Raw genomic sequence first — 26453 nt, 5'->3', positions numbered from 1 at the left:
GGCCGCTGTCTTGGGAATCTTAAGAAATCCTGGCTGTAGTGGTCTGCAAGGCTGTCTTGTCACAGCTGTTGTGAATGTTGGATCACCTGGGACACTGCTTCAAGGGTTCTTGTGATAAAACCATGTTAGTCTGGAAAGGAATCCAGCTTTTTATTTTCTGTGAAAACAAAAATAGTTATCCTTTTCCCCAGTAACCTGTCCTTAGACTTAAATTTTTGAGTCAAAGCATTTTTAAAATATTTAAATTGGATTAATTTAGCAGTATTGATAATCAAGTGTATTGTAGCAATTATTTCTTCCTTAGTAATTGAGCAATGTAAAGACAATATCATAGCATACAGTATCCAGACTCTGTGCTTCTGTGCTTTCCATCTTTACAAGGCTTTTTCATTTATTTCTTTTACTTCTGTTTTTTTTTTTTTTCATTTTTTGAGAGAGGGTTTCTCTGTGTAACGTTTATCTGTCCTGGAATTAACTCTGTATACTAGGTTTACATTGAAATTACAGAGATCTGTTTGCCTCTGCCTCCCTGAGTGCTGGAATTAAAGGTGTGTGCCACCATACCCAGCTACTCTCTTTCTTTTTATTATTCTTTTTTAAATCTTTTATCCTGTTTCTTTTTCTCTCCCAAGCCTACATATATTTTAAAACACACTGTAATCCTTTAGAGGTTTTTCTTAATCTGAATCTGACTTTACTGTAAATCTTTATCTTTTTCTGGCCAAGATAGTGGGTGTAGGTGGTGAGGGTAAGTTTACTGCCAGAACTGAGAGCTGTGCTCACTGCCTTGTTCAATGCAACCGGCTTGGAGATGTGGCCACTGCCATTGCCAGCTCTCGTACACACCATTAAGTTGTTAGCAGAGCTCTTTAAAAGCTTTGCAGTTTTTTGCCACTATGCTGAATCAGGAAACCTCCCTTAAAGGAGCCACGCAAATCTCTGCTTGTCTCTAGCAAAACAGAGCCCAACTGAGAAAAATGATGCTACCAAGAAGCCTTGCTTGTCTCTGTTCTTTTTTTTCTAAAACCTTTTTAAGCTTTTGTCAAGTTTTAAGTGAAAGTTCTTTGGTCCACGTTGGACGCTATTTTGTTACAATTATATTTTCCCACTGGCCTGGTCCCTCAGCTGTGCCAGAATATTTGATACATTTCAAGCATTTAACAGCTTACAATATAATTCTAGCTGTGTCATTTTATAGGTTTGGAATGTTGGACTTGATTCTAGTTTTTATTTCCTATCATAGGGAAATCTAAAACAAATAAAAGAGCAAATAGAAGAACATAAAAAACGAATAGAGAAGTTGGAGGAATATACAAAGACATGCATGTAAGTAGAAAAATAATCTTTGCAGTTTTCTTATATCTAAATGATCCAGTGTATTCTCTAAATAGTGAATGAATGTTACTGTTGTGTGATATTCTCACTTCAGTGTCTTCCATTTATTTATGGATTGCTAAAAATTATAGTTACCATGTAATAAATATATCTAAAAATGAAAATAAAAGTGAATAAAATGTTAAATTTTGAAAATATAAATATATAACAATGAAGATACTTAAATCTATTTTAGATATTGACATTTCAAGAATAAATAATGAATTATGGTGGCTGGAAAGGTGTCTCAGTGGCTAAGGACACTGGCTGCTCTGCTAAAGAACACAGGTTTGATTCAAAGTACCCACATGACAGTTGGGCTCACAACCGTCTATAACAGATCCAGAGGATATGATGCCCTCTTCTGGCTTCTATGGACATTACATAAATGTTCACCGACATACATAAAGGCTAATACTCATACAAATAAAAATAAATTTCAAAACGTTTAAAAATAATTATGTCATGAAAGCTACTATAAAGTATTTAATCTACCACTAAGGAATTTTAGTTGATTTTGCATTTATATTATTAAGCATGTGATGGTTGCTCTTGTTTATATTGGTCTATACTTACACTTGTAGTAACCAGAAATATGTATTTTCAAAGAAACGAACAACAATAAACACACTTTTGCCTGTTTGTGTTGGATGGTTTTTCGTATTTATTTTTTAATTAATAGAGCACTAGTCCATTCTCATTCAGTGCCAGACAAGACTGTTTTAACCTGTTAACTTCTCAAATTGTTGGTGGTTATTCTTGTTACTGTTGTAGAGATTGCTTGAAAGATAAAAAACAGCAAGAAGAAGCCCTGATGAAAGAAATTGCTGATACAAAATCAAGAATGTCTGAAGTTAATGAAGAATTGAGTTTTATTAGAAGTGAATTGCAGAATGCTGGCATTGATAACCATGAGGGAAGACGTCAACGGAAGAGAGCTGAAGTTTTGGAAAATCTTAAAAGACTTTACCCAGATTCTGTGGTAATTAGAATGAATATATTTTAGAGCCTACACTTACTCATTTCTAAAAATAGTCTTCTTAATTCAGATTGAAAATAGAACCATTGTAAGGAAGCAGAAGTATTTTAGAAATGTATTTTATATTTGACAATTTTATATTTAAAATATAGTAGTAAACAGAGCAAGAAGTAAGTAATTTCAGATTGTGCTTGTTTGTAAGCAACTATTAAAAAGAAACATTTACATGAATACACTACTTAGCCAGTTTATATTATATCCTAAGCATGAATATCTTCATGATTTTTGACAGGTATTTATGCTATATTTTAATTTTCTGACTGTAGCCAGTAGTACAAAATACAGTGATATTCTCTGTCACATGGGGTGTTAGCCTCACAACATTGTTTTCTATTATATAGAAAGTGTGCCTTACTTCTGCCTCAGTGTGCCCTATGATTTTTTATGGCTTTTTTTTTTTTTAGTATTTGACTCTTAATCATTGCCTTCATATTGTTACATTTTCAAAGCACCTACTTTATCTCCTTTATATTGTCTTTATAGAACTTTATTTTTTCAGAAAAATGTGGTGTGTGTGTGTGTGTGTGTGTGTGTGTGTGTGTGTGTGTGTGTGTTGCTGGGGACTAAACCTGGGGCCTCATGTATGTGAGCAAGCATTCTACCAACTGAGATATATATCCCCAAGTCTTTGGTGTTACTGCTTAATCTTTACTTTGAATCATGAATAATGATAATAATAAAAAATTAGGGTTAGGTTGCTGAATCTTCAGTTCATAGCAAAATGACACAACTCTATTTTTAAATAACCCACTAGTGCAGCAATCATCTAATAGCAGAAAATGGCAATAGTGCAGATTTCTTTTTAAAAGGAGGGTAAATGGAGAGGAGGGTAAAAGGAGAGATGGCTCAGCAGTTTAAGTATAGGATTGCTTGTTCCAAACTCAATGAAGCCAAACTGGTTAATTGACTAAATCCTGAAAATTCATACCTAGTATGCCTTAATTTGACAAGAAGCACAACTTCTATACTTGTTTACTTTACCAAGTAGAGGGAATTACTTTTTAAAATTAGAAAATTAATGGGGAACCTCAAATGTTTTCTCAATGAAAGGTTCCTCCAGAGTTCCCCATTAAGTTGAGAGGCCATTTTGAATCCCTCCTACCATATAAAGTATGTTTTCCTACAGAGGATATAATTGCCTTGAAACAGGATGCTAATTAAAAACTCCAGAGAGAGAGAGAGAGAGAGAGAGAGAGAGAGAGAGGGAGAGAGAGAGAGAGAGAGAGAATGAGATACTCAAACTGTACTTTTACAAAGCATCAGCTGAGCCCTTCTATATGTCCAGTCCTCCAAGGAGAGTGGGTAAAGCAGGAATATGGATTCAGTCACTTAATGCTCAAAGAGGGCAATTGGTTCATACTGTGGGAAAGCAGTCAAGAGGTTGTCCATTATATTAAAAGAAAAGTCTGAACAGCTGACAATATTAAAAATATTTAAGCATTCAATTGAATTTTAAATATGAATATTAGACACAAATTTTATACAATTAGCTATGCTGCTTTGTTACATTAGAAAACAGTTATATGTTTCTCATTCATGTATTTGTTTTGTTTTGTTTTTTCTCCTGTTTTGAAATCTTAAGTTTGGACGACTGCTTGATCTGTGTCATCCTATTCATAAGAAATACCAGCTGGCTGTGACTAAGCTTTTTGGCCGGTACATGGTTGCCATTGTTGTAGCCTCAGAAAAGGTTGCAAAAGATTGTATTCGATTTCTGAAGGAGGAAAGAGCTGAACCTGAGACATTCCTTGCTCTAGATTACCTTGATGTAAGAATTTTTAATGTTTGGTATTTATTAGTTACCAAATTTAATGTATTTAGTTTAATATGTCTTTAATGTCTTTATTGCTCCAAACTGGTAGCTATGTGACAGGAGTGGTGTGGGTGGTAGTGATGTAACTTGGATGCCAGTTAGCCAGTCATTCAAATGATTGGTGTATCTGAACTGGCAGGTGAATAATACCAAGCAACTGCTTTCTTTCTTCCTAATCTAGTTTTGCTACAATTCTAAATGTCTTCAGTTCCATCACTGGAGAAGTACACAGCTCTGCTTACTACCAACAATATGTTCTGTTTTGTAACAAAGTATAAGAACTAGGTAGGTTATGACATACATGTTGGTAACTGGTAACTCAGGTATAAGTGTCTGTCCTGATTTGTAGAGCAGACCAAATTTTAAAAAGGAACTTCGTTATTACTATCTTTTATAGATTCTTTTCATTGACAAATGAAGAGAATGTTGTATTTAGTTCAGTGGTCTAAACTCTGAACTGCAGGCAGAGTGCATAGTGATTAAGAGCACAGGCCTGTACAGCATGGATCCTGGTACTACTCCAAAGTGACCCTACTAGTTGGTTGTCTTCTGAACTTCAGTTTCTTTATCTGTGATGTAAAGGAATAAATCATCTTGTTGCAAGGGATCTTTACCTGATGCAGTGCCTACACAGAGGAGTGGGGTCAACAAATGCTAGCTGTGTTAAGGTCAGACTCATTCACCTTTTGTGCTATGCTTCCATAGTTTTGCTTATGTGTGTGCCCATGACAAAATTTTAATCTTAATTCATTTGCGTGTTACAATTTTTTGTTGTGTTTTTGGGGGGTGGGAGGAGAGGTCTCACTTGGCCTTGGAACTCAATATGCAGACCAGGCTGGCTTCAAACTCTTTAAGAGATTTGCCTGCATCTGTATCCTAAGTGCTGGAATTAAAGGTAGAAATCATTTTTGTTACTCATTTTTTCAAGGCAAACACATATTTTACAGAAATCTGATAGAATCTGAAGTGTTGACTTAGCAGTTAAGAGCAATGGCTGCTCTTAATGGAGGACCTGGGTTAGAGAGCAGCTAACAACCATCTGTTAACTCCAGTCATAGGCCCTCTTCTGGCCTCTGTGGGCACTTTATGCATATGGTGCACAAATACCTTTGCAGACAAAAAAAAATTTTAATTAAAATCTTATATAGGAAAAAAATGACAACAAACATTTTATACAGGGCCATCAAATGGCTCAGTGAATAAAAAGGATTTGCCACCAAGCATGACAACCTGAATTCAAGGTTCCATTCCTCTACCCACATGGTAGAATGAGAGGAACCAATTCCCATAAGTTGTCCTCTGACTTCCAGAATCATCTAGAGGACGGGGACACACACACACACACACACACACACACACACACACACACACACACACACACACACACAATAAATAAATGTAAAAAATAACCTTACATATAAATATATTAATTCTGAAAGGAATTTTTTTTAAGGGTACAGTTCTTAAATTCTACTTTGTAGGGTTTCTCTCTTCATTCAGGCCATATGAACATATGAACATATATGAGTGTATATGTATCTTATCTTTCCCAAGTGCATACATATGCACCTTTTAGCATATATTGGAATTTTTTGTTTTTTTTTTAACAGAAATAAGATCATGTTTGCTAGTTTTCAGTAATATACAACAGATAAACTTAAGACTTGTAGACAGAAATCTGAAAGTACGTCTATGATCTGAAGGCTGACCTAGTCATTTCAGTATAGAGGGTTTTCTATTTTTAAATCTGTAAGTATTGTGCTGCTTTTGGGTACATATATCTAAGGGCTGAATGTATTCCAATGTGTTTTATGATTTAACACAAAGCCCTTCTTATATTTTGGTTGTAAGCCTAGCCTTTAATGGCTGAGCCATCTCTCCAGCGCACACAATACACTTCGTATGTTGTTTTGTTCCAACTAGTTAGTGGCAGGTGACTCTGAAAGTCCTTTCTTCTGGCTTTTGATGAAATTTTCCTATTTTTGGAAAAATTACATGATATAATGTGGGACATAAGTTTCTTATATTCTTGTTGAAAGTTCATTGCATATAAGAGCACATTGTTAGCTTTTGGCTATGCTGTGAAAAGAATATGGTATTTGGTTTTTATTTTAGTGTAACTAATATACCACATCTCCTTTTAACCCTCAGATCAAGCCAATCAATGAACGACTAAGGGAAATTAAGGGCTGTAAAATGATGATTGATGTTATAAAGACTCAGTTTCCTCAGTTAAAGAAAGTGATTCAGTTTGTGTGTGGAAATGGCCTTGTCTGTGAGACTGTGGAAGAAGCAAGACATATTGCATTTGGTGGGCCTGAAAGACGAAAGGTGAGAGACTTAATAACACTTCCAGCAAAGTGTTCTTGTCTTCTCTCCCTCTCCTCTCCTTTTATCCCTCTCTTACACATGCTTTTGTATGTTCTTTTTAATAAGAACCAGCAACCTAGGACTACATAAGATGGTTTCAGTTGATGTTGAATAACTATGAACTTCTGATCTTCTTGCCTCTGCCTCCCAAGTGCTGGGATTATAGGCTTGCACTATGCACTATCATGCCCAGTTGTATGTGCTAGAGATTGAACCCAGGGTTTTATATGCTTAAGCAAGCACACTACCAACTAAGCTACAGCCTCAGCTCTTCATTTGAGTCTTATAACACTAATTTGTATAGCATTCTTTATATCACAAATTGTATTTTAGAACTTTGATTTATTGTGGTATCCTAAGGCAATTGAGTTTTTCACTTTGTTTGGAATACATGCCTGCAGATCATGTATTTTCCCTGCATTTTTCTATGTACTACATTTGAATAACAGGAAGATTTTCTTTTTGCTTTCTTTACATTCTTTGTTCCTATATAACTTAATGGGAATGTGTTTATTTGTTTGATTGTTTATTTTGTATATAGGGGCCACCAGATCTCATTATAAATGGTTGTGAGCCACCATGTGATTGCTGGGACTTGAACTCAGGACCTCTGGAAGAGCAGCCCATACTCTTAACCCTGAGCTATCTCTCCAGCCCCCCCATAGAAATGTTTTTGTTGTTTTCAAGACAAGGTTTCTCTGTGTAGCCCTGGCTGTCCTGGAACTCACTCTCTAGACCAGACTGACCTGGAACTCAGATCTGCCTGCCTCTGTCTCCCCAATGCTGGGATTAAAGGTGTACACCATCACTGCCAGGCATACATCGAAGTTTAACAAAATTGATTTATAATAGAACAGTTGAAGTGTTACTGAATACTAGTGTTTCAAGGTAGTGACTTTTCTTTCAAAAATAAATATTTTAGGGTAAAGGAGATGGCTTAGTGGATAAGAATTCTTCCTCTACAAGCATACAGACCAGACTTCAAATTCATAGTATCCACATAATCCAGGCATGGCTCCACATGCCTATAACTCTAGCATTAGAGGGCAGAAACATTTGGATCCCCAAATCTGATTAATCTAAATAACAAAGCTCTAGTTCAGTAAGAAACATTGTCTTAGAACAGTAAGGCAGAGATATATTTTCTCACCTGAGTAGTTTGTATTTCATTGAGCAATGCTAAAGTATTATTCAGGTAATTAAATATTATTATAAAGCATATCAGTGCTTCAGTGCCTAAGCCATAAAGTAAGACTAATGGTTTTATATAGTAATTGCTTGCATGACTTTAAGTTCTGAAACTCTAATTTTTTCTTACTTAAAATTGAGGCAATAATACTCTTTCATAAGAGTATGAAGCTTACATTAAGAACATCATACATAATGCTTCCAGAATGCCTAGCACATAGTCCCCAGTAAGTCCTCAGCTTCATGATCAATTAACATTTATGTAAAATGCCTAGTATCAAAATAGCAATACAAAACACTGTTCTTCTGAGAATTTCCATTCTTAAATTGATCATTTTTTCTAACATGACTAATGCTGCATACATTTGGTATTTCTTAATAATATTAAGGACAATATGATCACTGTCTTAGTAACCACCATCATTGATTTTTATATGTTAAACATAAGCAAGTTTAATGCTACCTATTAAGGTATCCTATTATGTGAAAATTGTATACTTATAAAATTATGTATATCTATAAAATAGGCTTTAATTTTTATGTCTATGGGTGTTTTGCCTGCATGTATGTCTGTGTACCCATGGAGGCCAGAAGAGGGCATCAGCTTCCTTGGAACTGGTGTTACAGAATTACATGTGAGCTTCCATGTGAATGCTGGAACTCGAACTCAGGTCTTCTGAAAGCAGCCAGTACAGTGTCACTTGAAATGTGAAATTTTAAAGTATGGGAAGTCTATAGGAAATCAAAAGCACAAAGTGCAGATGAGAGATTTTCTGTGGAAATGTGGTATCTATATCCAAATCATTTTACCCAACTTAAAACACAGAAAAGATTTTTTTTTTTTTTTTTTTTTACATTTCTGGACTATAGTTGAGATACAGATAAACCAGATTAAAATCCTGAAATACTAAGAGCAAGATACAATATAATTAAACAAAGCATGTTGTGAACAAAAAATAAACTGTAAATATGTGCTAAATGAAGGGACAAATGGCCTTATACCTGTATACAATCTTTAAAACTCTATTTTATAGGGGCTGGAGAGATGGCTGGGTTCAATTCTCAGCACCCACATAGTGCCTTGCAACCGCCTACCACTCCTTTGATAGGTGATCTGATGTGGTTTTTTAGCTTCCACGGCACCAGGCATGCACATGGCACATATACATATATATAGGCAAAACACTTATACCCATAAATTTTTAAAAACTAAGAAAAAGGATATCAATAAAAGAACAATATATAAGGCTGAGAGTAGAGTGCCTGCCTGGTATGCTTGACTTAGGCTTTAGGTTCTTTCTCCTTACAGCCACCCTGACAAATGTACCCTAATGTGTACTAGAATGCCTAAAGTCATTTATTTGTACATGCAAAATATGTTCAGGAAAACATATAAGAATATACACACAAATTTTATTATCTCTAGGGAAAGCTGTGGGAGGACTAGGGCCAGGAATGTTTTTCAGTCTAATAAGTAGAAACAGTTATAAAATGTTGAAAATTAATTAATTTATTCCACTAAAGCACTCATTTAGAACATTATAAACTCTGGACAATTTTTATTTTAAATTTCTTTCTATATTCATTTTGGAGAATGCAATTGTTTTAGGGTATCCTAAGGTTATTATGGTCATTTTCATAGTAAGCTATTGATGTATATGTCAGAATCTTCAAAACAGGATTATGTAATACAAATTATTTGATATTAAATACAGTTTTTGCTTCTCAATATTATGTATTTTGGAGCTAATATACAGCTTATTTTTAACCTCTATGGTTGCTTTTAATTTATTGCCTAGTCTTAGTAAAAATGGGTTTATATCTGTTGTTTATATTCCTTCATAAAGCAGTATTTTATTAGTAAAATTTGGAAAGTGTTTTTCACATTTATAAAATTTCAGTTCAAAAATTGTCTAAAAATACATTTCTCTAAGGGAAAATGTTTTTATTATATAGGCAGTAGCACTTGATGGAACACTATTTTTAAAATCTGGAGTGATCTCTGGAGGATCAAGTGACTTAAAACACAAGGCTCTATGCTGGGATGAGAAAGAGTTGCATGGTCTTAGAGACAAAAGAGGCCAACTAGTTCAAGAGCTAAAGGTAAATCACCATCATAAAAGTTACAAAGTATTAAGGAAAATAATTATTCAAAAACAAAGTCATTTTTCTTAAGTTCTGTGAATTGTTTGCTGTACCTTTTTATTTTGTTTGTTTGTTTGTTTGTTTGAGACAAGGCCTGATTCTGGCTATCCTGGAATTCACTTTATAGACCAGCTGGCCTCAAACTGTTTGCCTCCCATGTGCTGGGGTTATAAATGTGTGCCACTACATCTAGCTCCCTGCACACATTTTTGTAATTAGGTGTTGTTACCTTTTTGTGTAATAACTAAGTTAGTAGTTACTCATATATGCTGTACATTTCTTTGTATTTTTAAAAAGATTTATTAGGGCCTGGCATGGTGGCACACACTTTTAATCTCAGCACCCTGGAGGCAGAAGCAGATGGATCTGCGTGAGTTCTAGTAGCACCAGAGCTACATATTGAGACTATGTCTCAAAAAAAAAAAAATCCTCCAGGAACTGCATTTACAGAAGGTTGTGGGCCACCATGTAGGTTCTGGGAATGGAGCCCAGGTCTTCTGCAATATCAGCCAATACTCTTAACCTCTGAGCCATTTATTCAGCTCTAAATGCATAATTTATAAATAAAATGTCAGTATAGAATCTTCATCAATAGAGTAAGAGAATATATATGACTGAATATAATTTGTCCCAAAAACACATGGATGTTTTGATATTACACATTGCTAATAGGTTTTATATGTCAAACTGACATAATCTAGAGTTGCTTTGGAAGAGAAAACCTCAATTGAGAAAATGCTCCTACCATATTGGTCTGTGATGTATTTTCTTAATTGAGTATTGAATGTTTATTGTCACCAGTGTCACCCCTGAGCTGGTGGCATTAGGTGCTATACAGAAGCAGGCTTAGCAGTCCATGAGCAATCCAATAAGCAGCACTTTTCCATGTCCTCTCCATCAGTTCCTGCTTTCATCAGGTTGCTGCCTTCCTTGAGTTCTTCCTAACTTCCCTCAGTGATGGACTGTTAACCTGGAAGTAAACAAACCCTTCACTCTTAAAGTTGTTTTTGGTTGTGGTGTTTTTATCACAACAATAGAAAACCTAATTAGGATACATTTGATAATGTAATCCAATATATGAATTAGAAAAATTATATGCTTGTATATAGAAAAAGGCATTTTATCCAATTCAATAGCTAGGCCTAATTAAAATACCAAGTAAAAGAGTAATTGGTTTGGGACTGAAGAAAATGTGATGGCTGTTCTTGTTAATTAGAACCCCAAAATGGAGAAGCACACCTGTGAGGGAGTTTTGCTTGCTTTTCCATATCTTTGATGTGGGAAGACCCACCTCTAATCTGGGCCACACCTTCTACAAGAAGCCCATATAAGGGTATGGGAGAATCTTCAGTCTTTTCCAGCTTGCTCTCACCTTGCTAGTAAGTGCATTCTTTCACAGGCATTCAGCCTACTTCTTTGGAATTCTGGCATATACTGAACAGCAACTGAGACATCCAGACTCATACACTGAAGACCTACTAAATTTTTGGATCTTCCATTCATAGGCAGCCATTGTTAGATTAGCTGGGCCACATTCTATAAATCAATCTAATAAATCTCATGGATGGGTAGGTGGGTGGGTGGGTAGGTAGGTAGGTGTGTAGGTATAAGTTTCGCTTACTCTAGAGAACCCTGACTAATATAGATTTTGGTACCAGAAAGTGTTCTATAGTAACATAAGAATAAGGATGAATATTTTAAGTATCTGTAATAGGCTTTCCAATTTGCCAGCACTTAAAGTTGCTGAAGCCTCTCCTGGAAGCTCAGACAGTATTTAATGAAAACCCATAGTGTGAACTATTTTACAAACTTAAGGAGGCAAATGCATTTGATTATTCTGATTTACCAATTGGGAATAGCAATAGATTTGGTGACTCTGTATATAAAACTTTTGACAGTTTGTGGGAAATGATGATATTGGTCACTTGCTTCTAACATCTCTGCATAAATTGACAAAGGAAAAGAAGTAATGATAAAAATTAACCAACTTCTAGCATCTCAGAATATGGTGACAGACAACAATGAACTTATTGATAAAATTGACCAGCTCCAGATGTGCAGTAACAATCTAAAGGTTTTAAGTGTGTCTTGGAAGAGAATCTTTCTCCAGCAGCCACATCTCAAGTTGCAGAAAATGAAATTGAAGTCGTCATTATAAGGTTGGCTGAATTACAGCAAAAATTCAAGTCTCAGCTTCAGAGGGTGTCAGCAGTTAAAATAAAGACATTAATTGGTAAAGAATGGGATCCATAACTTGTAATAAGAATGTGTAAGAGGACCCTATCGAAGCTGAGAACTTCAAACCCTCATAGTCTCAAGGTTTATTTAAGGAAGTAGTCTCTCCACCCTCCATAGAAGATATACTGTCACCCCTTGCCTTTTCAGTATTTGATAATACGTATGTCCTTTGGGTCCCACCAGTAGTTGCCTCTAGACCTATTATAACCAGACTTAAAGCAGAGTAGGCTCCTAGAGGGAAGGTAGATAGTCTAGTCCATGAAATACACTACACTAATAAAGAGCTTAATGGGTTTGCTAATTCATTCAAACAGGATTCTGAGGAATATGTGTAGGAATGGATTTTAAGGGTGAGGGATAAAATGGTCAAAGGAACATAAATCTAGATCTCGGTTAGTTTATTGTTATGGGCCCATTGAGCAGAGATTCCAGGTTTAATATGAAATATTGAACAGTTAAAAGGGGAGGGTATCCAGAGTCCCTTTGAATGATTGGCTAAAGCATTTTTCAAAAAAGATGGCCTACTGAAAAAGGGTTGGAGATTCCTGATATCCCTTAACCTACTATTAATGACAGGGTTTTAAGTCTCAGGGAAATTGCAATGCTAGATAGGGAACACTGTGTAAAACCTAACCCTCTACAATGGCAAATCCCAGAAATGATGTCCTTCAGTAATCCTCTAAGATGTAAAATGGTGAAAGGAGCACCAGCACATTTTGAAGAGCTTTGCCATCACCCTTCATCTTGTGCCAAACCTTAGGGCTAGAGACACTGATGCTCTGTTGTATGAATTAAATGTAATGGGTTTAATTGTGCCCTAAAGTAGCAGGGGCCAGGTGGTAGCACCTAATTGCCAAAGTAAAAGAGATTGTAGTTACTGTAATGGGCAGCACAAAGTAATGCTCATAATGGCCTGACCCATAATGGTCAGCATAGACCAAAGTGAATGTTATGGAGGCTTTATTTGTATGGACCTTTGGTACTGGGTAATCAATTATGGTGTTTCTAGGCATGAAATAGATAGCAAGTGTATTGCTTTTTTGTTTAGTCTTTATAAGTGGAAAAATTTTCAAACAAATGAAAGTCTACATTGGATTATGGCAAAAATGAATCTTGCCTCATGAACTAATTTCCAGGCTTGATCCAGTTTACAGACCCAGAACCCTTAAATGAAGGAATGGCAAGGTTCTCCTGAGGTAGGACCTTGATGAAATACCTAAAAGTTTTACTGTTAGCCTTCCCCAGACCTTCTCCAGAGGGATCATATAGCCTTTTACAAGGTTAACTACATTGGGGAAAAGGAAGTGACCAGACTTTCTGGGGTCTGTTAGATACTGGTTTTGAACTGATGCTGACTCTGGGAAATCCGAAGAAACATTGTGGTATACAAACAATATATAACAGTGGCCCTCTAGTTAAAGTAGGGACTTCAGGTGATTAATGGAGCTTTGGTTGAAGTTCAACTCACAGTAGGTTCAGTGAGTCCCCAAACTCATCCTTTGGTTATCTCCCCATTTCCAGGATGTATAATTGGGATAGATATACTTAGAAGTTGGCAAAAATATCATGCTGGTTTCCTGACTTGTGAAGTGAAGGCTGTTGAAAAGGCTAAATTGAAGCCTTTAGAGTTGCCTCTGCCAAGGAAGATAGTGAATCAAAAACATCACATCCACAACAGAAATTAGTGCCATCATCAAGGACTTGAAAGATGTAGGGCAGTGGTTCCCAACACATCTTTTTTAAAAACTATCCTATCTGCCCAATATGGATTGTGGAGAATGACATTTGACTGTCACAAACTCAATCACTCACTTCAATTTCAGCTCTTGTACCAGATGTGGTGTCCTTACTTGAGCAGATTAACATATCACTTGGTACATGGTATGCACCTTATGGTGGTTTGAAAGAAAATGCCCCCCCATACAAAGTGGTACTGTTGGGAGGTGTGGCTTTATTGGAGGTAGTGTGTCACTGTGGGGGAGGGCTTCAAGGTCTTCTATGCTCAAGCTATGCCCAGCATGGCACACAGTTCACTTCCTGTTGCCTGTGAATCAAGATGTAGAACTGTAAGCTCCCACTCCAGCACTATGTCTGCCTGCACACTGCCCCATCATGAGCCACCTCAATTAAATATTTTCCTTTATAAGAGTCGCTGTGGTCATGGTGTCTCTTTACAGCAGTAGAAACTCTAAGACATAGCTGTTGATCTAGCAAGTGTCTTTTTCTTGGCACTTGTCCATAAGGACAATTTGCTTTCAGTTGACAAGGCTAGAATTTACCTCAAGGATATATTAATTAGCTAGCCTGTGTTGTAACTTAGCTCAAACAACTCTTGACTGTCTTTTCCACAGAATATCATATCAGCCATTATATTGATGACATTACACTGGTTGAACCAAGTAAACAGGAGGTAGCAACCACTTTGGACTCAGTTGTAACATGTATGTGTCAGAGGATGGAAAATAAATCCAACCAAAATTCAAGGGCCTTCAACCTCTCTGAAATTATTAGAAATCCAGTAGTTTGGAGAACACAGAGATGTTCCTTCTAAGGTGAAGAATAAATTATTGCACTTGGTCCAACCCACCACAAAGTTCAGTGGGCCTATTTGGATTCTAGAAACAGGACATTTCTCACTTGGGTGTGTTACTCTAGCCCATATACCAAATGACTTAGAAAGCTACTAGTTTTGTTTGGGGTCGATAACAGGAAAAGGCCCTTAAGCAGGTCCAAGCAGCTCTACCATTTGGACCATATGATCCAGTGGTATTTGAGGTAGCAGTGGCAGTAGGGGTGTTGTTTAGAGCCTTTGGAAGGCCCTTAGAGATAAATCACAGAAGAGATGTTAGGATTTTTGAGCAAGACTCTACCATCATCTGCGAATAATTCTACCTTTGAAAGACAGCTCTTGTCCTGCTATTGGACCTTAGTGGAACCTGAGCATGTGACAATGGGCCACCAAATTACCATGCAACCTGAGCTGCCCATCATGAACTGGGTGTTATATGTGGCCCACTAACTCAAATTAGGCCTTTCATAGGAGCAATCCATTATCAAATGGAAGTTGTACATACATGACTGGGCCCAAGCAGGTCCTGAAGACAAAAACAAGTTGCATGAAGAAATTACCCAAATACCTATGGTTTCTACTCCCATTAAAATGTTGTCTGCCACCAAGCACCTATAACCTCATGGGGGTATTCCATGATTGGTTGACTGAGTAAGAGAAGTGTAAGGAGTAAGGTTTTTCCCTGCCGGCTGGGACCCACTGTGGCACCAGCCCCAATTAACACACAGACTCTGTATTTGATATAATTCTGTTGGCTAGTTACTTGCTTCTTATTGGCTAGCTCTGTCTTAATTATTAACCTATTTCTAGTAATCTAAGTATTTCCACGTGATCTCATCTTACCGGAGAGTGGGCCCGGACCTCTGTTTTCCAGTCTCTACATGCTGCCTCCTCCCTACTCCATTATGCCTTCACCCTAGGACTAAATATGTAGGTCATTTTGTTCTCAATTTTCCTTTTCTTAGAGCACACTTGTTATTCACTGTTTGTATATACTTTTGTATCAAGCCTAAATCTTTTCTGTAGACTAAAAGGGGAATTGTAGTGGGATATTTACTTTGTTTACTTCTGTGGCACTGACCATGCACATTGGAGGGTGGAGCCAGGGGCAGAAGTGACCTGTGGAACTAGGTCTGAGGAGGTGGGGAATGCTCTCTTGCTTGCAGCACAGGGACAGGAGGACTTCTGGAGGCATCCTTGGGACCAGGAACCGGCTGGTGTTCATCTGTCTATGTTATGAGTTATTTCTCCCTGAATAAACATCTGTTTGGCCTAATTATTTATCCTAATCCTTATTAAACTGCAATAGAGAAGACTAGAGCATGGTTTGCTGATGACTCTGCCCATTATGCAAGCACCACCGAGAACTGGACCGCTGCAGCATTATAGTCTCTTCCTAAGACAACCTTGAAAGATGCCAGCAAAGGGTAATTTTCACAGTAGACTTGAGTAGTAACATAGTCATACATTTTGTTTGGAGGAGAAATGGCCAGATGTGTGATTGTTCACTGAATAATGGGCTATATCCAGTGGATTGTCTGGATGGTTAGGGACTTGGAAAGAATAGGATTGGAAAATTAGTAAGAAAGACATCTGGGGGGAGAGGTATGTGGATGATCTTTCCAAATGAGTAAAGGAAGTGAAGATTCTTGTGTTGCATGTAAATGCTTATCAGAAGGTTATCCCAAATGATGACTTCAGTAATCAAGTAAATAAGATAACCCATTTTGTGGGCAGTTAGCCTCTTTCCCCAGCCATTCCTGTCATTGCACAGTGGACCATGAACAAAGTGGTTATGGTGGTTCAGATGGGAGTTGTACATGGGCTTGACAACATGGACTTCTCTCACCAAGGCTGACCTGGCTTCAGCTGCTGATGAGTGCCAGATCAGCAGAGACCAAGACTAAACCCTAGATATGGCACCATTGCTTGGGGCAACCAGTCTACAACCTAGACCATTTACTCTGTAGAAAGGACAGTACTTTGTTCTTACTGGAGTAGACATTTATTCTGGTTCTGTATTTGTCTTTCCTGTACATAATGTTTCTGCCAAAACCACCATCTGTGAACTTATAGAATGCTTTTTCTACCATCATGGTATTCCAAAGAACTCACTTTACAGTCAGTAAGGTGCAACAGTGAGCCCATGATCATGGAATACACTGGTTTTTACCATGTTCCCTACCATCATGAAGCATCTGGCCTGATAGAAAGGTGAAATGGCCTTCTGAAGACAAGTTCCAGCACCAGTTAGGTGGCAGAAGTCTGTAGGGCTGGTGCAGGGTTCCCAACAAGGCAGTATATGTTTTGAATCAATGTCCAGTATATGGTACAGTTTTTCCCATAGCAAGGATCCAAGGGATTCACTAGGAAGTTTTTTGTTTCCTGTTCTCACAAATTCTGCTGGCCTAGACATTTTGGTTCCAGAGTGGAAAAGCACTTCTGCCAGGTGCCACAACAAACATTCCATTGAACTGGAAGCTCAAATACTTCCCTCCAACCTCCGGCCACTTTGGACTTCTGATGCTCTTAAGCCAATAGGCTAAGAAAGGAATAATAGTGTTAAGAGGGGTGATTGATCCAGATTACCATGGGGAAATTGTGTTGATTCTCCACAATGGAGGTAAGAAAGATTATATCTGGAGTACAGAAGATCCTTTGGGACATATCTAGGTGCTGCCACATTCTGTAATTAAAATCGGGAGAATGCAACCATCTAATCCAGACAGGATGACAAAGGGCACAGGACCCATCCGTAATAAAGGTATTCATCACTGCTCCAGGAAAAGTTAAGACCTGTTGAAGTACTTGATGAGGGTGGAGGAAATACAAAATGGGTAGTAGAGAAAAGTGGTTACAAATACCATCTAAGGCTGTGAGCCAGTTGCAGAAAAAAAGGATTAAAATTTACATGAATGCTTCAGTTATACATTTTGTTCAAAATGTGTTTGTAATCGCCAGTTGGTGGTGATGCACACCTTCAATCCCAGAACTCAAGAGGCAGGTGGAGCTCTTGAATTTGAGGCCAGCCTGGTCTACAAAGAGTTCTAAGACAGCCATAGCTGTTACACAGAGAAACCTTGTCTCAAAGGGAAAAAAATATGTCTATACACATATTTGTGATTTGTGTTTTCTTCTCTCAATTTCTTTAACATGTAATTAAGAGAGTCTCAATGGTTATATTTAAGTTTAAAATACTAAAAGAATGTCCCTCAAGGGATATTGCCACCTATTCTAAATGTATATACTGTTTGAAGTTGTATGTGGGATAGTTACATCATGTTAGGTGTAATTATTACCTGGTTAAATATATGTATGCCGGTGTATGTGGGATATTATATCATGTTAGGCATAATCGTGACATGGTTGTTGTTTTCATTTGGAAATTAATCATGATATAAGGAGATATGGTTGTATGCCAGATTGACAAGGGGTGGACTTATGATGGTTATCCTTGGCTGTCAACTTGACTACATTTGGAATTAACTAGAACTCAAAAAGAAAAGGTATGTATGTGAGGGAATTTTGCTCAATTTAAAGTGGGAAGATCCATTTCTAGTCTGGATATTTGAGGTGGGAAGACCCATCTTTAATTCGAGCCCCATCTTCTAGAAGCCTATATAAAGGTATGGAAGAAGGAATCTTCACTCTTTGCTACCTTGCTCTCACTCTGTCAAGTCCATTCCTTTACTGGCATCAGAGCCTACTTCAGGATTCCACCATATACTGAAGACCAGCTGAGATATCTGGCCTCATGTACTAAACTACTACTGGATTCTTGGACCTTCCATTCATGGAAGCCATTGTTGAATTAGCCTATAAATCATTCTAATAAATCCTCTTGGTCTATATATAAAGAGATTCTTTCTGCAAGTTCTGTTACTCTAGAGAACCCTGACTAATACAAGACAGCTCAACAGTTAAAGTGATCTTACTGCTATAGCAGAAGACCTGAGTTTGTTCCCAGAACCCATGTTGGGCAGCTTACAGCACCAGGGCATCTAATGCTCTCTTCTGGTCTCCACAGGCATTGAACACACATGAAATATACACTTTCTCCCTCCCTCCCTCCTTCCCTCCCTCCCTCCCCCCCTCTTATTAGTAACTGAAAGAGAATACCCATATGTCCAGGAAGTAAGACATGATGATAGTATACAAACTGAGTGCTTTATTCTTATAAGTCTTAAAATTTTCAATACATAGTTCTAGTGAAGTATAAGGAAAAGAACATTCATCTACTGCTTACAGACATTAATTAAAAACAATCCACTGTAGTGAATGTCTTGCATGAAATAAAACACCAATAACTTGAGATGTAAATACAGATGTGTTGTTTAGCATTGTTTTTCACGTTTCTTAACTGTCATTTCTGTTGGAAAGTTTGTTAATTTTTTGTGAAGTTGTATGCTGTCTTACTCCGGGTGACAAATGAATTTACACACCCAGTCTTCGTGTGTGTGTGTGTGTGTGTGTTTGTTTACTTTATATATAATATTGCATAGAGTGTGTGTGTGCGCGCATGCACACATGCGTGTGTGTTTGCTTGAATGTACATGTATGCACCACATGCATGCAGTTCCCATGGAGGCCAGAAAAGGTTACTGGGGACTCCCTATGACTGGAGTCAAGACAGTTGTCAGCTACAGGGTAAGTCATGAGAATTGAACATCAGGGTCCTCTCTAAGAGTACTAGTAACTACCAGGCAGTCCCTCCAGCACTGCCACAACTTTTTAATGTGTATTGGTTTTTTATCTGCACATATTTCTGTGTACCACCTGACTGCATGATGTCTGTAGAGGATAGAAGAGGGCATTGAATCTCCTGTAATTAAATGTGAGCTCCTGGAAATGATTGTGAACCACATGTGGGTGCTGGGAATTGAAACGTTATCTGTAAAGGCAGTCAGTCCTCTTTTTTTTTTTTTTTTTAAATGTGCATTGGTATTTTGCCATGGGTCCCCTGAAACCCCTGGAATTGGAGTTACAAATAGTTGTGAGCTGCCAGGTGGGTTCTAGGAATTGAACCTGGGTCCTCTGGAAGAAGACAGTATTGTTAACAGCTAAGCCATTTTTCCAGCCCTTGCAGTCAATGCTTTTAACTACTGAGACATCCCATCATTACCCACACCTTACCTCTTTTTGGAAGAAATTGTTCAGTGGTTATGTGTAAAATCACTTTTATTTTACTATGAAAGCACTGAATAGCAAGAGTGCTTTTCCATTGTAAAAATGTTCTCACATTTCCCTGTTTAGGAGTTAATGAAGACACTCCGCAAGGAAACAGATCTGAAACAAATACAGACTTTAGTACAAGGAACCAATACAAGACTCAAATATTCACAAAATGAACTAGAGATGATTAAAAAGAAGCACCTTGCTGCATTTTACAAGGTAATGTAGAGTTTGATGGAAATTTGTATTACAACATAGAATTTTAAGAATGTTATTTACACCAGGCATTGGTAGCACGTATCTTTAATCCTAGCACTTGGGAGGCAGAGGCAGATGTATCTCTTGAGTTTGAGGCCATCCTGGTCTACAAAGGAAGTTCTAGGATAGCCAGAGCTACACAGAGACATTGTGTCTCAAAAAATTAAAAAGAATAGTATTTACATAACAATATGTAATTGTAGATACTTTATCCCATGTTTAAGATTTTTTGTTACAGTCCTTCATGATTTCTATAGTATTTAACCATGTTATCTGGCTGTAGCAGAATCCATTGTAGCTAGCAATTCTTCATTTATTGTAAAAGACACCCTATCATATTTTTAGCCTTACAGTATAAAAATAAAATAGTCTGTTATTAAGCAGATTTTTTTTCTTATTAGGAACAATCTCAGCTACAAAGTGAATTGCTGAATATTGAGTCTCAGTGTACTATGTTGAATGAAGGAATCAACAAACAACAACAAAAAATTGAAGAATTTCAAGATAAAATAGATAAGGTGATAAATATTGCACTTGTTATTAAGTAGCATATAGAATGTTCTAGACCAGAGCTAGGGCTTCTTGGCTGTGTACACACAATTATGCATTCAAGATTAGCTCAGGAAATCATCTTTTGAATGTTGTTATTTGTTCATACCCAGAACAGAGCATGTCAAAATAGGATCTACCAGTACAGAGGATCAAGGACCTCTGTAGTTTCCGATGATTTCGATTATCCACTGGCATTAATGTTACTTAACTGCTGTATCAGTATTATCACATTTGTGTTGAACTGAAATCCACAAATTTTCAATATGGCTTACTATTAAAATGCTATGTATTTGAAGCTAGATATTGTTGGATTGAGATTATGCCAGTTTTTTTTAAATTTATTACTGATTCTATGCTTTAATCTTGTTTTAACTGCCCAAGATGTTTCTTATTACTCATATAAAGGATGCATTTTTTAAAATGTAGAATATTGTATTTTATCAGGGCTTAAGTACAACTTTGAAAACATATGAGGATAGTTTATGGAGCTAAGGAATAGAAAGCACTGGGCTGAATGCACTGAGTAGCTTTTGGCCTAATTCAGGAAAAGCTAAGGGTGGAAAATTATAACACTGCTTATGTATTTTTTTATAAAATGGTTATTAAATCAGTTGTTTTAAAATAATTTAAAAGGTAGAAGATGAAATATTCCAAGACTTCTGTGAAGAAATTGGTGTGGAAAATATCCGTGAATTTGAGAACAAACATGTTAAACAGCAGCAAGAAAATGATCAAAAAAGGTATTTTTGTTTTAAAAAATTGGTAAGCAATATTGGTATACATGTAAAAATGACTATTTCCTAGTTTAAAGCTTGAGGTAGGCTTTATTTTAGTCCAACAAGAAATAGCTAGTAATGGTAGGCTTACAGCACAGTAGTTGATCACGCTTGCCTTGCATACATAAGGCCCTGCCTGGGTTTGATATTCAGTATGACAGAGGATGGAGAATCTAGTAAAACTTAGTTTCTTACAAAGAAATGTAACAGACACAAAAAGGAAAGTCATATTAGTTCTTTTTATAATGAAGTTGATTTCTAAAGTATATTTTTCTTGTTTACTTCCTATGTATACTTTAGAATCAGCCTATTTAAAAATGTCAATTTGGGTGGTGTTTAAACTACAGATTAACTGTAGAGTATCCCATGGATGGGTACTCTCTCAGCCTAGATTCATGGGGGAGGGCCTAGGTCCTGCCCAAATGATGTGACAGACTTTGATGATCCCTCATTGAAGACCTCACCCTCCCTGGGGAGTGGATGGGTAGGGGGAATGGGGGGATGAGTGGGGGTAAGAGAGGGAGAGGGAAAATCCCAGCACTGAGGAGGCAGAGACAGGTAGATCTCTGTGAGTTCGAGGCCAGTCTAGTCTATAGAGCTAGTTCCAGGACAGGCTCCAAAACAATACAGAGAAACCCTGTCTCAAAAAAACCTCTGTGTGTGTGTGTGTGTGTGTGTGTGTGTGTGTGTGTGTGCGCGCGCGCGCACGCCATCCGTCCGTCCGTCCGTGTGATTGCTGGGAATTGAACTTAGGACCTCTGGAAGAGCAGCCAGTGCTCTTACTTAACCTCTGAGCCATCTCTCTAGTCCTGAGAATGTTTTTCAAATCAAAATTATCAACATTTATCCCACAGCCTTTTTGTTAATCTCTATAATACTTTCATATCCCATTCATTCACTCAACTTGTATTTATTGTGTACTTTTCATGTGCTGGGTGGCCTTCCTAGAGGCTGAGAGTACAACAGTGGAGAAGAGTCATTAAGTTTTTTCCTGTTCTAGGTCCTTTACATTTCTTCATAGATTTTAGAATCAATATTTAATTGCTATTCTGTCTTAGCGTTTCTATTGCTGTGAAGAGACACCATGACCACAGCAGCTCTTATAATGGAAAAAATTTAGCAGGAGTTGGCTTACAGTTTCAGAGGTTAACCCATTATCATTATGGCAGGGAACATGGAGGCACACAGGCAGACATGGTGCTGGAGAATGAGCTAAGAGTTCTACATCTTGCTCTACAGGCAGTAGGTGTCTGTGTCACAATGAATGTTGCTTGAGCAAAGGAGACCTCAAAACTCGATGACGTGCCCTCCGCCCCCATAGTTGCACATTTCCTCCACAAAGCCATATCTACTCCAACATAGCCATACTTCCTAATCATGCCATTCTCTATGTGAGTCATTTTCTTACAAACCACCACATTTTCTTAAAAAGAACTTGATTTTTATTTGGCCCATATTGAATTTAGAGATCACCTAGGAAGAATTGACAATAAAACACTGATCCACAATTTCACTCATTAATGGTCTTTAGTTTACAGTATATAAATTCAGTCTTGTACCTGTTTCATGACATGTGTTCCTCATCATTTCATATCTTTGTACTTTTGAAAATTAAATTGTTTTTTAAATTTCAGTTTAAAATTGTATGTTAGTAGTATATTGAAATAAAAGTGTGCCAGCAAGATGATTCTATGAGTAAAGCACTTGTCATGAAGTCTTGTGACCTGAGTTCAAGCCCTAGAACCCTTGGGAAGTTGTCCATTGACCACACTTGTACTGTGACATATATGCCTCCATACACATATCATACATATCCATATGTACATACACAAAGAGACAAATAATAAGTTTTAAACTTTTTAATGAGATAAAATTAGTTTACCTTAAACATACCTTGTATCATGAAATTTGGCTAAATTCCTTAGTTCTATTAGCCCTTTGACAGATTCCTTAGAGTTTCTACATAGAGAATCATATTCTCAGTAAATAAAAAGTTTTGTTTCTTCCTGACAAGTTAGTATTTTTTAAATTTCTTTTTCTTGCCTGTTACACTAACTTCAGTTAAGTGAAACAGGAGTCAACATGAATTGGTAATTATTAAGTTGGGTATATTGCAAGTGATTCATTACAATGTTAATTCTACTTTTATTTTTGAAATTTTCTATCAGAAAAAAATGAAAGAAGACTAGAGAAATGGCTCAGTGGTTAAGAGCACTTACTGCTCTTGGAGAGGATACAGGTTTGGTTCCCAGCACCCACATCAGGCAGCTCACATTCATCTGTAACTTCACTTTCAAGGATCTCATGCCCTTTAGCCTCAGTGGACATCTGTACACAGATATACACACCTTTTTTAATCTGGAAAAAAAGTTAAAAGAATCAACACACTTATCACTTACATTGCTTGATTTTATTATACTAGATTAGAATTTGAAAAACAAAAAACTCGGCTTAATATTCAGCTTGAATATAGTCGAAATCAACTTAAGAAGAAACTGAACAAGATCGACACATTAAAAATGACTATCCAGAAAGGCAGAGAAGACATTGATAACCTAAAGAAGGTAATTTATTATGGGTAGCTGAAATGCCATTTTGTTGAAGTTATGGCTTTTTTTTTTTCATTGAATAGCAATTTTTGAGAACCTAATGGTGCCTTGTTGGAATGGGGGCAACATATTTCAAAAATATTAAAGTAAAATGAACAGAACTGATAAATTATTGGATGTTAAGTGGGAAGAGAGAGAGCAGTAACACAGCCACAGAGAACTCACACATGTAGATAACAGAATTCTGGACTGGAACTATAAACCAGAATTACTGGTTTGCTGTGTTTTCAGAAGCAGTTTCACTATGTAGCCCCACTGTTCTCAAACTCAAAATTATGTCCCAGCTTCCTGAGAGCTAGATTACAGATACGTTCTGTGTATGGCAGGAGTTCCTAGTTTGTAGAGCAAATTAAAAGCATAAGGAATGAAACTAAGGGAGGTGGAGAGCATGGTGTAATGAAGAAACAGTTGAGATTCTAGAAAATTCAGAAATTTTAGGAGGAAAACAGAAAAGAAGGCAGTACAGAAACTCAGCAACATGGGAAGGAAGAAGTGATAGAAACTGTTAAGACAGCTAGCATTTTATAGTCTCATGAGCACTTGCACTGGACAAATGGAATACATGTCAGGAAGTGCAGGTTAAACAGTGGATTCAAATCCAAAGACAGAGGCAGGAAATGATTAGTAGCTTCTAAAAGCTATAGAATAAAAGGGACACAATCTGAAAGAGATTAACAACACATGGGATAAGGGGGTTTCTCTTAGAATGAATAGATGTTCTTACTGATAATGGCAGAACCTTTTTGTATTAATATAAAATATTTTATACACACACATATTCTCTGTGTTCAGACTGAAGAAGAATGTCTGAAAAGTGTGGATGAATTCATGATGAAACAAGAGCAAATTAAGGAAGTGTTTGCTACTCAGAGTTCCAACATAGAGAAAATTCATATTCAAATTGAAGAGGAACGAAAGAAGTTTTTGGTTGTTAATAGGTAATCAATACTTCAATTTGAAAGACCTAGCTATTATTTTAAAGTTATAATTCCAGTTTGATATTTCTTATCTAAACTTGGTTGAATGTTTACCCTTTCTTGTTCTTGGTCCCACATAACATCTTCCAAATGTTCTAAACATGGGGAAAACCAGGACAGCTTCAGTGAAGTCATTTTTGGCAGCTGAAAACATGAACTCACATATAGTCTTTTACCCTGAATCTCTTGGTACTGGCATTTTCCTGTCCTCCAGGGATTCCTTCTAATCTATGTCTGCATTTAAAGAACATCTGGTACCTGACAAGTATATGTGCCATCATGATGTAGACAATCACTGCCTTGAATCAGCTGATTCGTGTCAAGATGACATCTACTTTCCTGATTGACAGGACCATAAGCACTTTGCTTTGTTCAACCCTTGACTTGTCATAATTTTCCTCACTATCTAGAGACCTTCAGTGCTTTGATATTCAGCCTCTTGTATTTCATTTAAACAGAATCCTTTCTGCTTCTCTACACTCTTGAAAACCACCCATCTTCCTCCACCACCACCACCCCCCGTATCCTGATCTCTTTCTTTGTTTTTCTTTTTCTCTTTTTGTCCTTTTTCTGAACTTGTTTAAAGGTCCTTGTTGACTTAGTGTTTACCCCGTCCCTCATTTTTCAGTTCCCCACTTCCAATTAAAGCATTCTGTGAGTGATAGAAACCAGGTTGTCAGGGATGCAATAGCTAATCTGGTATCTCTCTCCTGAGATATTCTCCTGGTTTAATATTCTAAAATATATAGTGTATCTGAATAGGAAATGCAGGTTGAAAATTGCACGTATTTAAAATTAAAGTATTTGGGGCTGGATATGACGGCATGTACCTGTAATCCCAGCAATTGGGAGTTAGAAGCAAGAGAATACAAAGTTTGGGGTTAGCTGGAGTTAAATAGCAAAATCTTGTTTCAAAAATATAGGAAAGCAGGGTCTTTTCTATCTCTGGTTAAAGAAATGTCTATGAAAAAAATGTTCTCTTAGATCAGATGTATACATTGATAATCTTTCTCAGGAGTGATAATACATAAATCATGGACTGGCACTTGCATCTCTCATAGAAAAGTAACATTTTCATGTAGGTTTATAATGTAACATGTTATTCTTTGATATAATTACATAATGAGTAAAGCCACTTTTTCATATCTGTATTTACAGGGAAGTGGAAAAATTACAGAAAGAAGTTGTAATCATTCAGGGTTCTTTGGAACAGAAGCTACTAGAGAAGCATAACTTGCTGCTGGATTGCAAAGTTCAAGACATTGAGATAAGTCTTGTGCTGGGGTCATTGGAGGACATCATTGAAGTGGAGGTATCTAACCAAAATACTATATGTGATGTCTTCAACTGCTTGTGCTATGGCTTTTCTAGCT

At 37.0% G+C, this 26453-nt stretch overlaps 1 protein-coding gene across 1 annotated transcript in view; it reads left to right on the top strand.

Moving 5' to 3' along the window:
• Smc1b (structural maintenance of chromosomes 1B) overlaps positions 1 to 26453 on the top strand; it is a 59005-nt gene that overhangs the window by 18298 nt on the left and 14254 nt on the right. The window contains exons 8-18 of the mRNA XM_051189551.1: positions 1244 to 1326; positions 2149 to 2356; positions 3996 to 4181; positions 6378 to 6557; positions 9741 to 9887; positions 19990 to 20127; positions 20568 to 20684; positions 21352 to 21458; positions 23917 to 24058; positions 24896 to 25041; positions 26239 to 26392. Coding sequence (XP_051045508.1) covers positions 1244 to 1326; positions 2149 to 2356; positions 3996 to 4181; positions 6378 to 6557; positions 9741 to 9887; positions 19990 to 20127; positions 20568 to 20684; positions 21352 to 21458; positions 23917 to 24058; positions 24896 to 25041; positions 26239 to 26392 — 1608 coding nt within the window. The remainder of the gene's footprint in view (positions 1 to 1243; positions 1327 to 2148; positions 2357 to 3995; positions 4182 to 6377; positions 6558 to 9740; positions 9888 to 19989; positions 20128 to 20567; positions 20685 to 21351; positions 21459 to 23916; positions 24059 to 24895; positions 25042 to 26238; positions 26393 to 26453) is intronic.

This window comes from Phodopus roborovskii, unplaced genomic scaffold (assembly GCF_943737965.1).
Source record: "Phodopus roborovskii unplaced genomic scaffold, PHOROB, whole genome shotgun sequence".
Classification (NCBI taxonomy): Eukaryota; Metazoa; Chordata; class Mammalia; order Rodentia; family Cricetidae; genus Phodopus; species Phodopus roborovskii.
The sequence above is the reverse complement of the archived record's forward strand: the minus strand, read 5'-3'. Positions and strand labels throughout refer to the sequence as shown.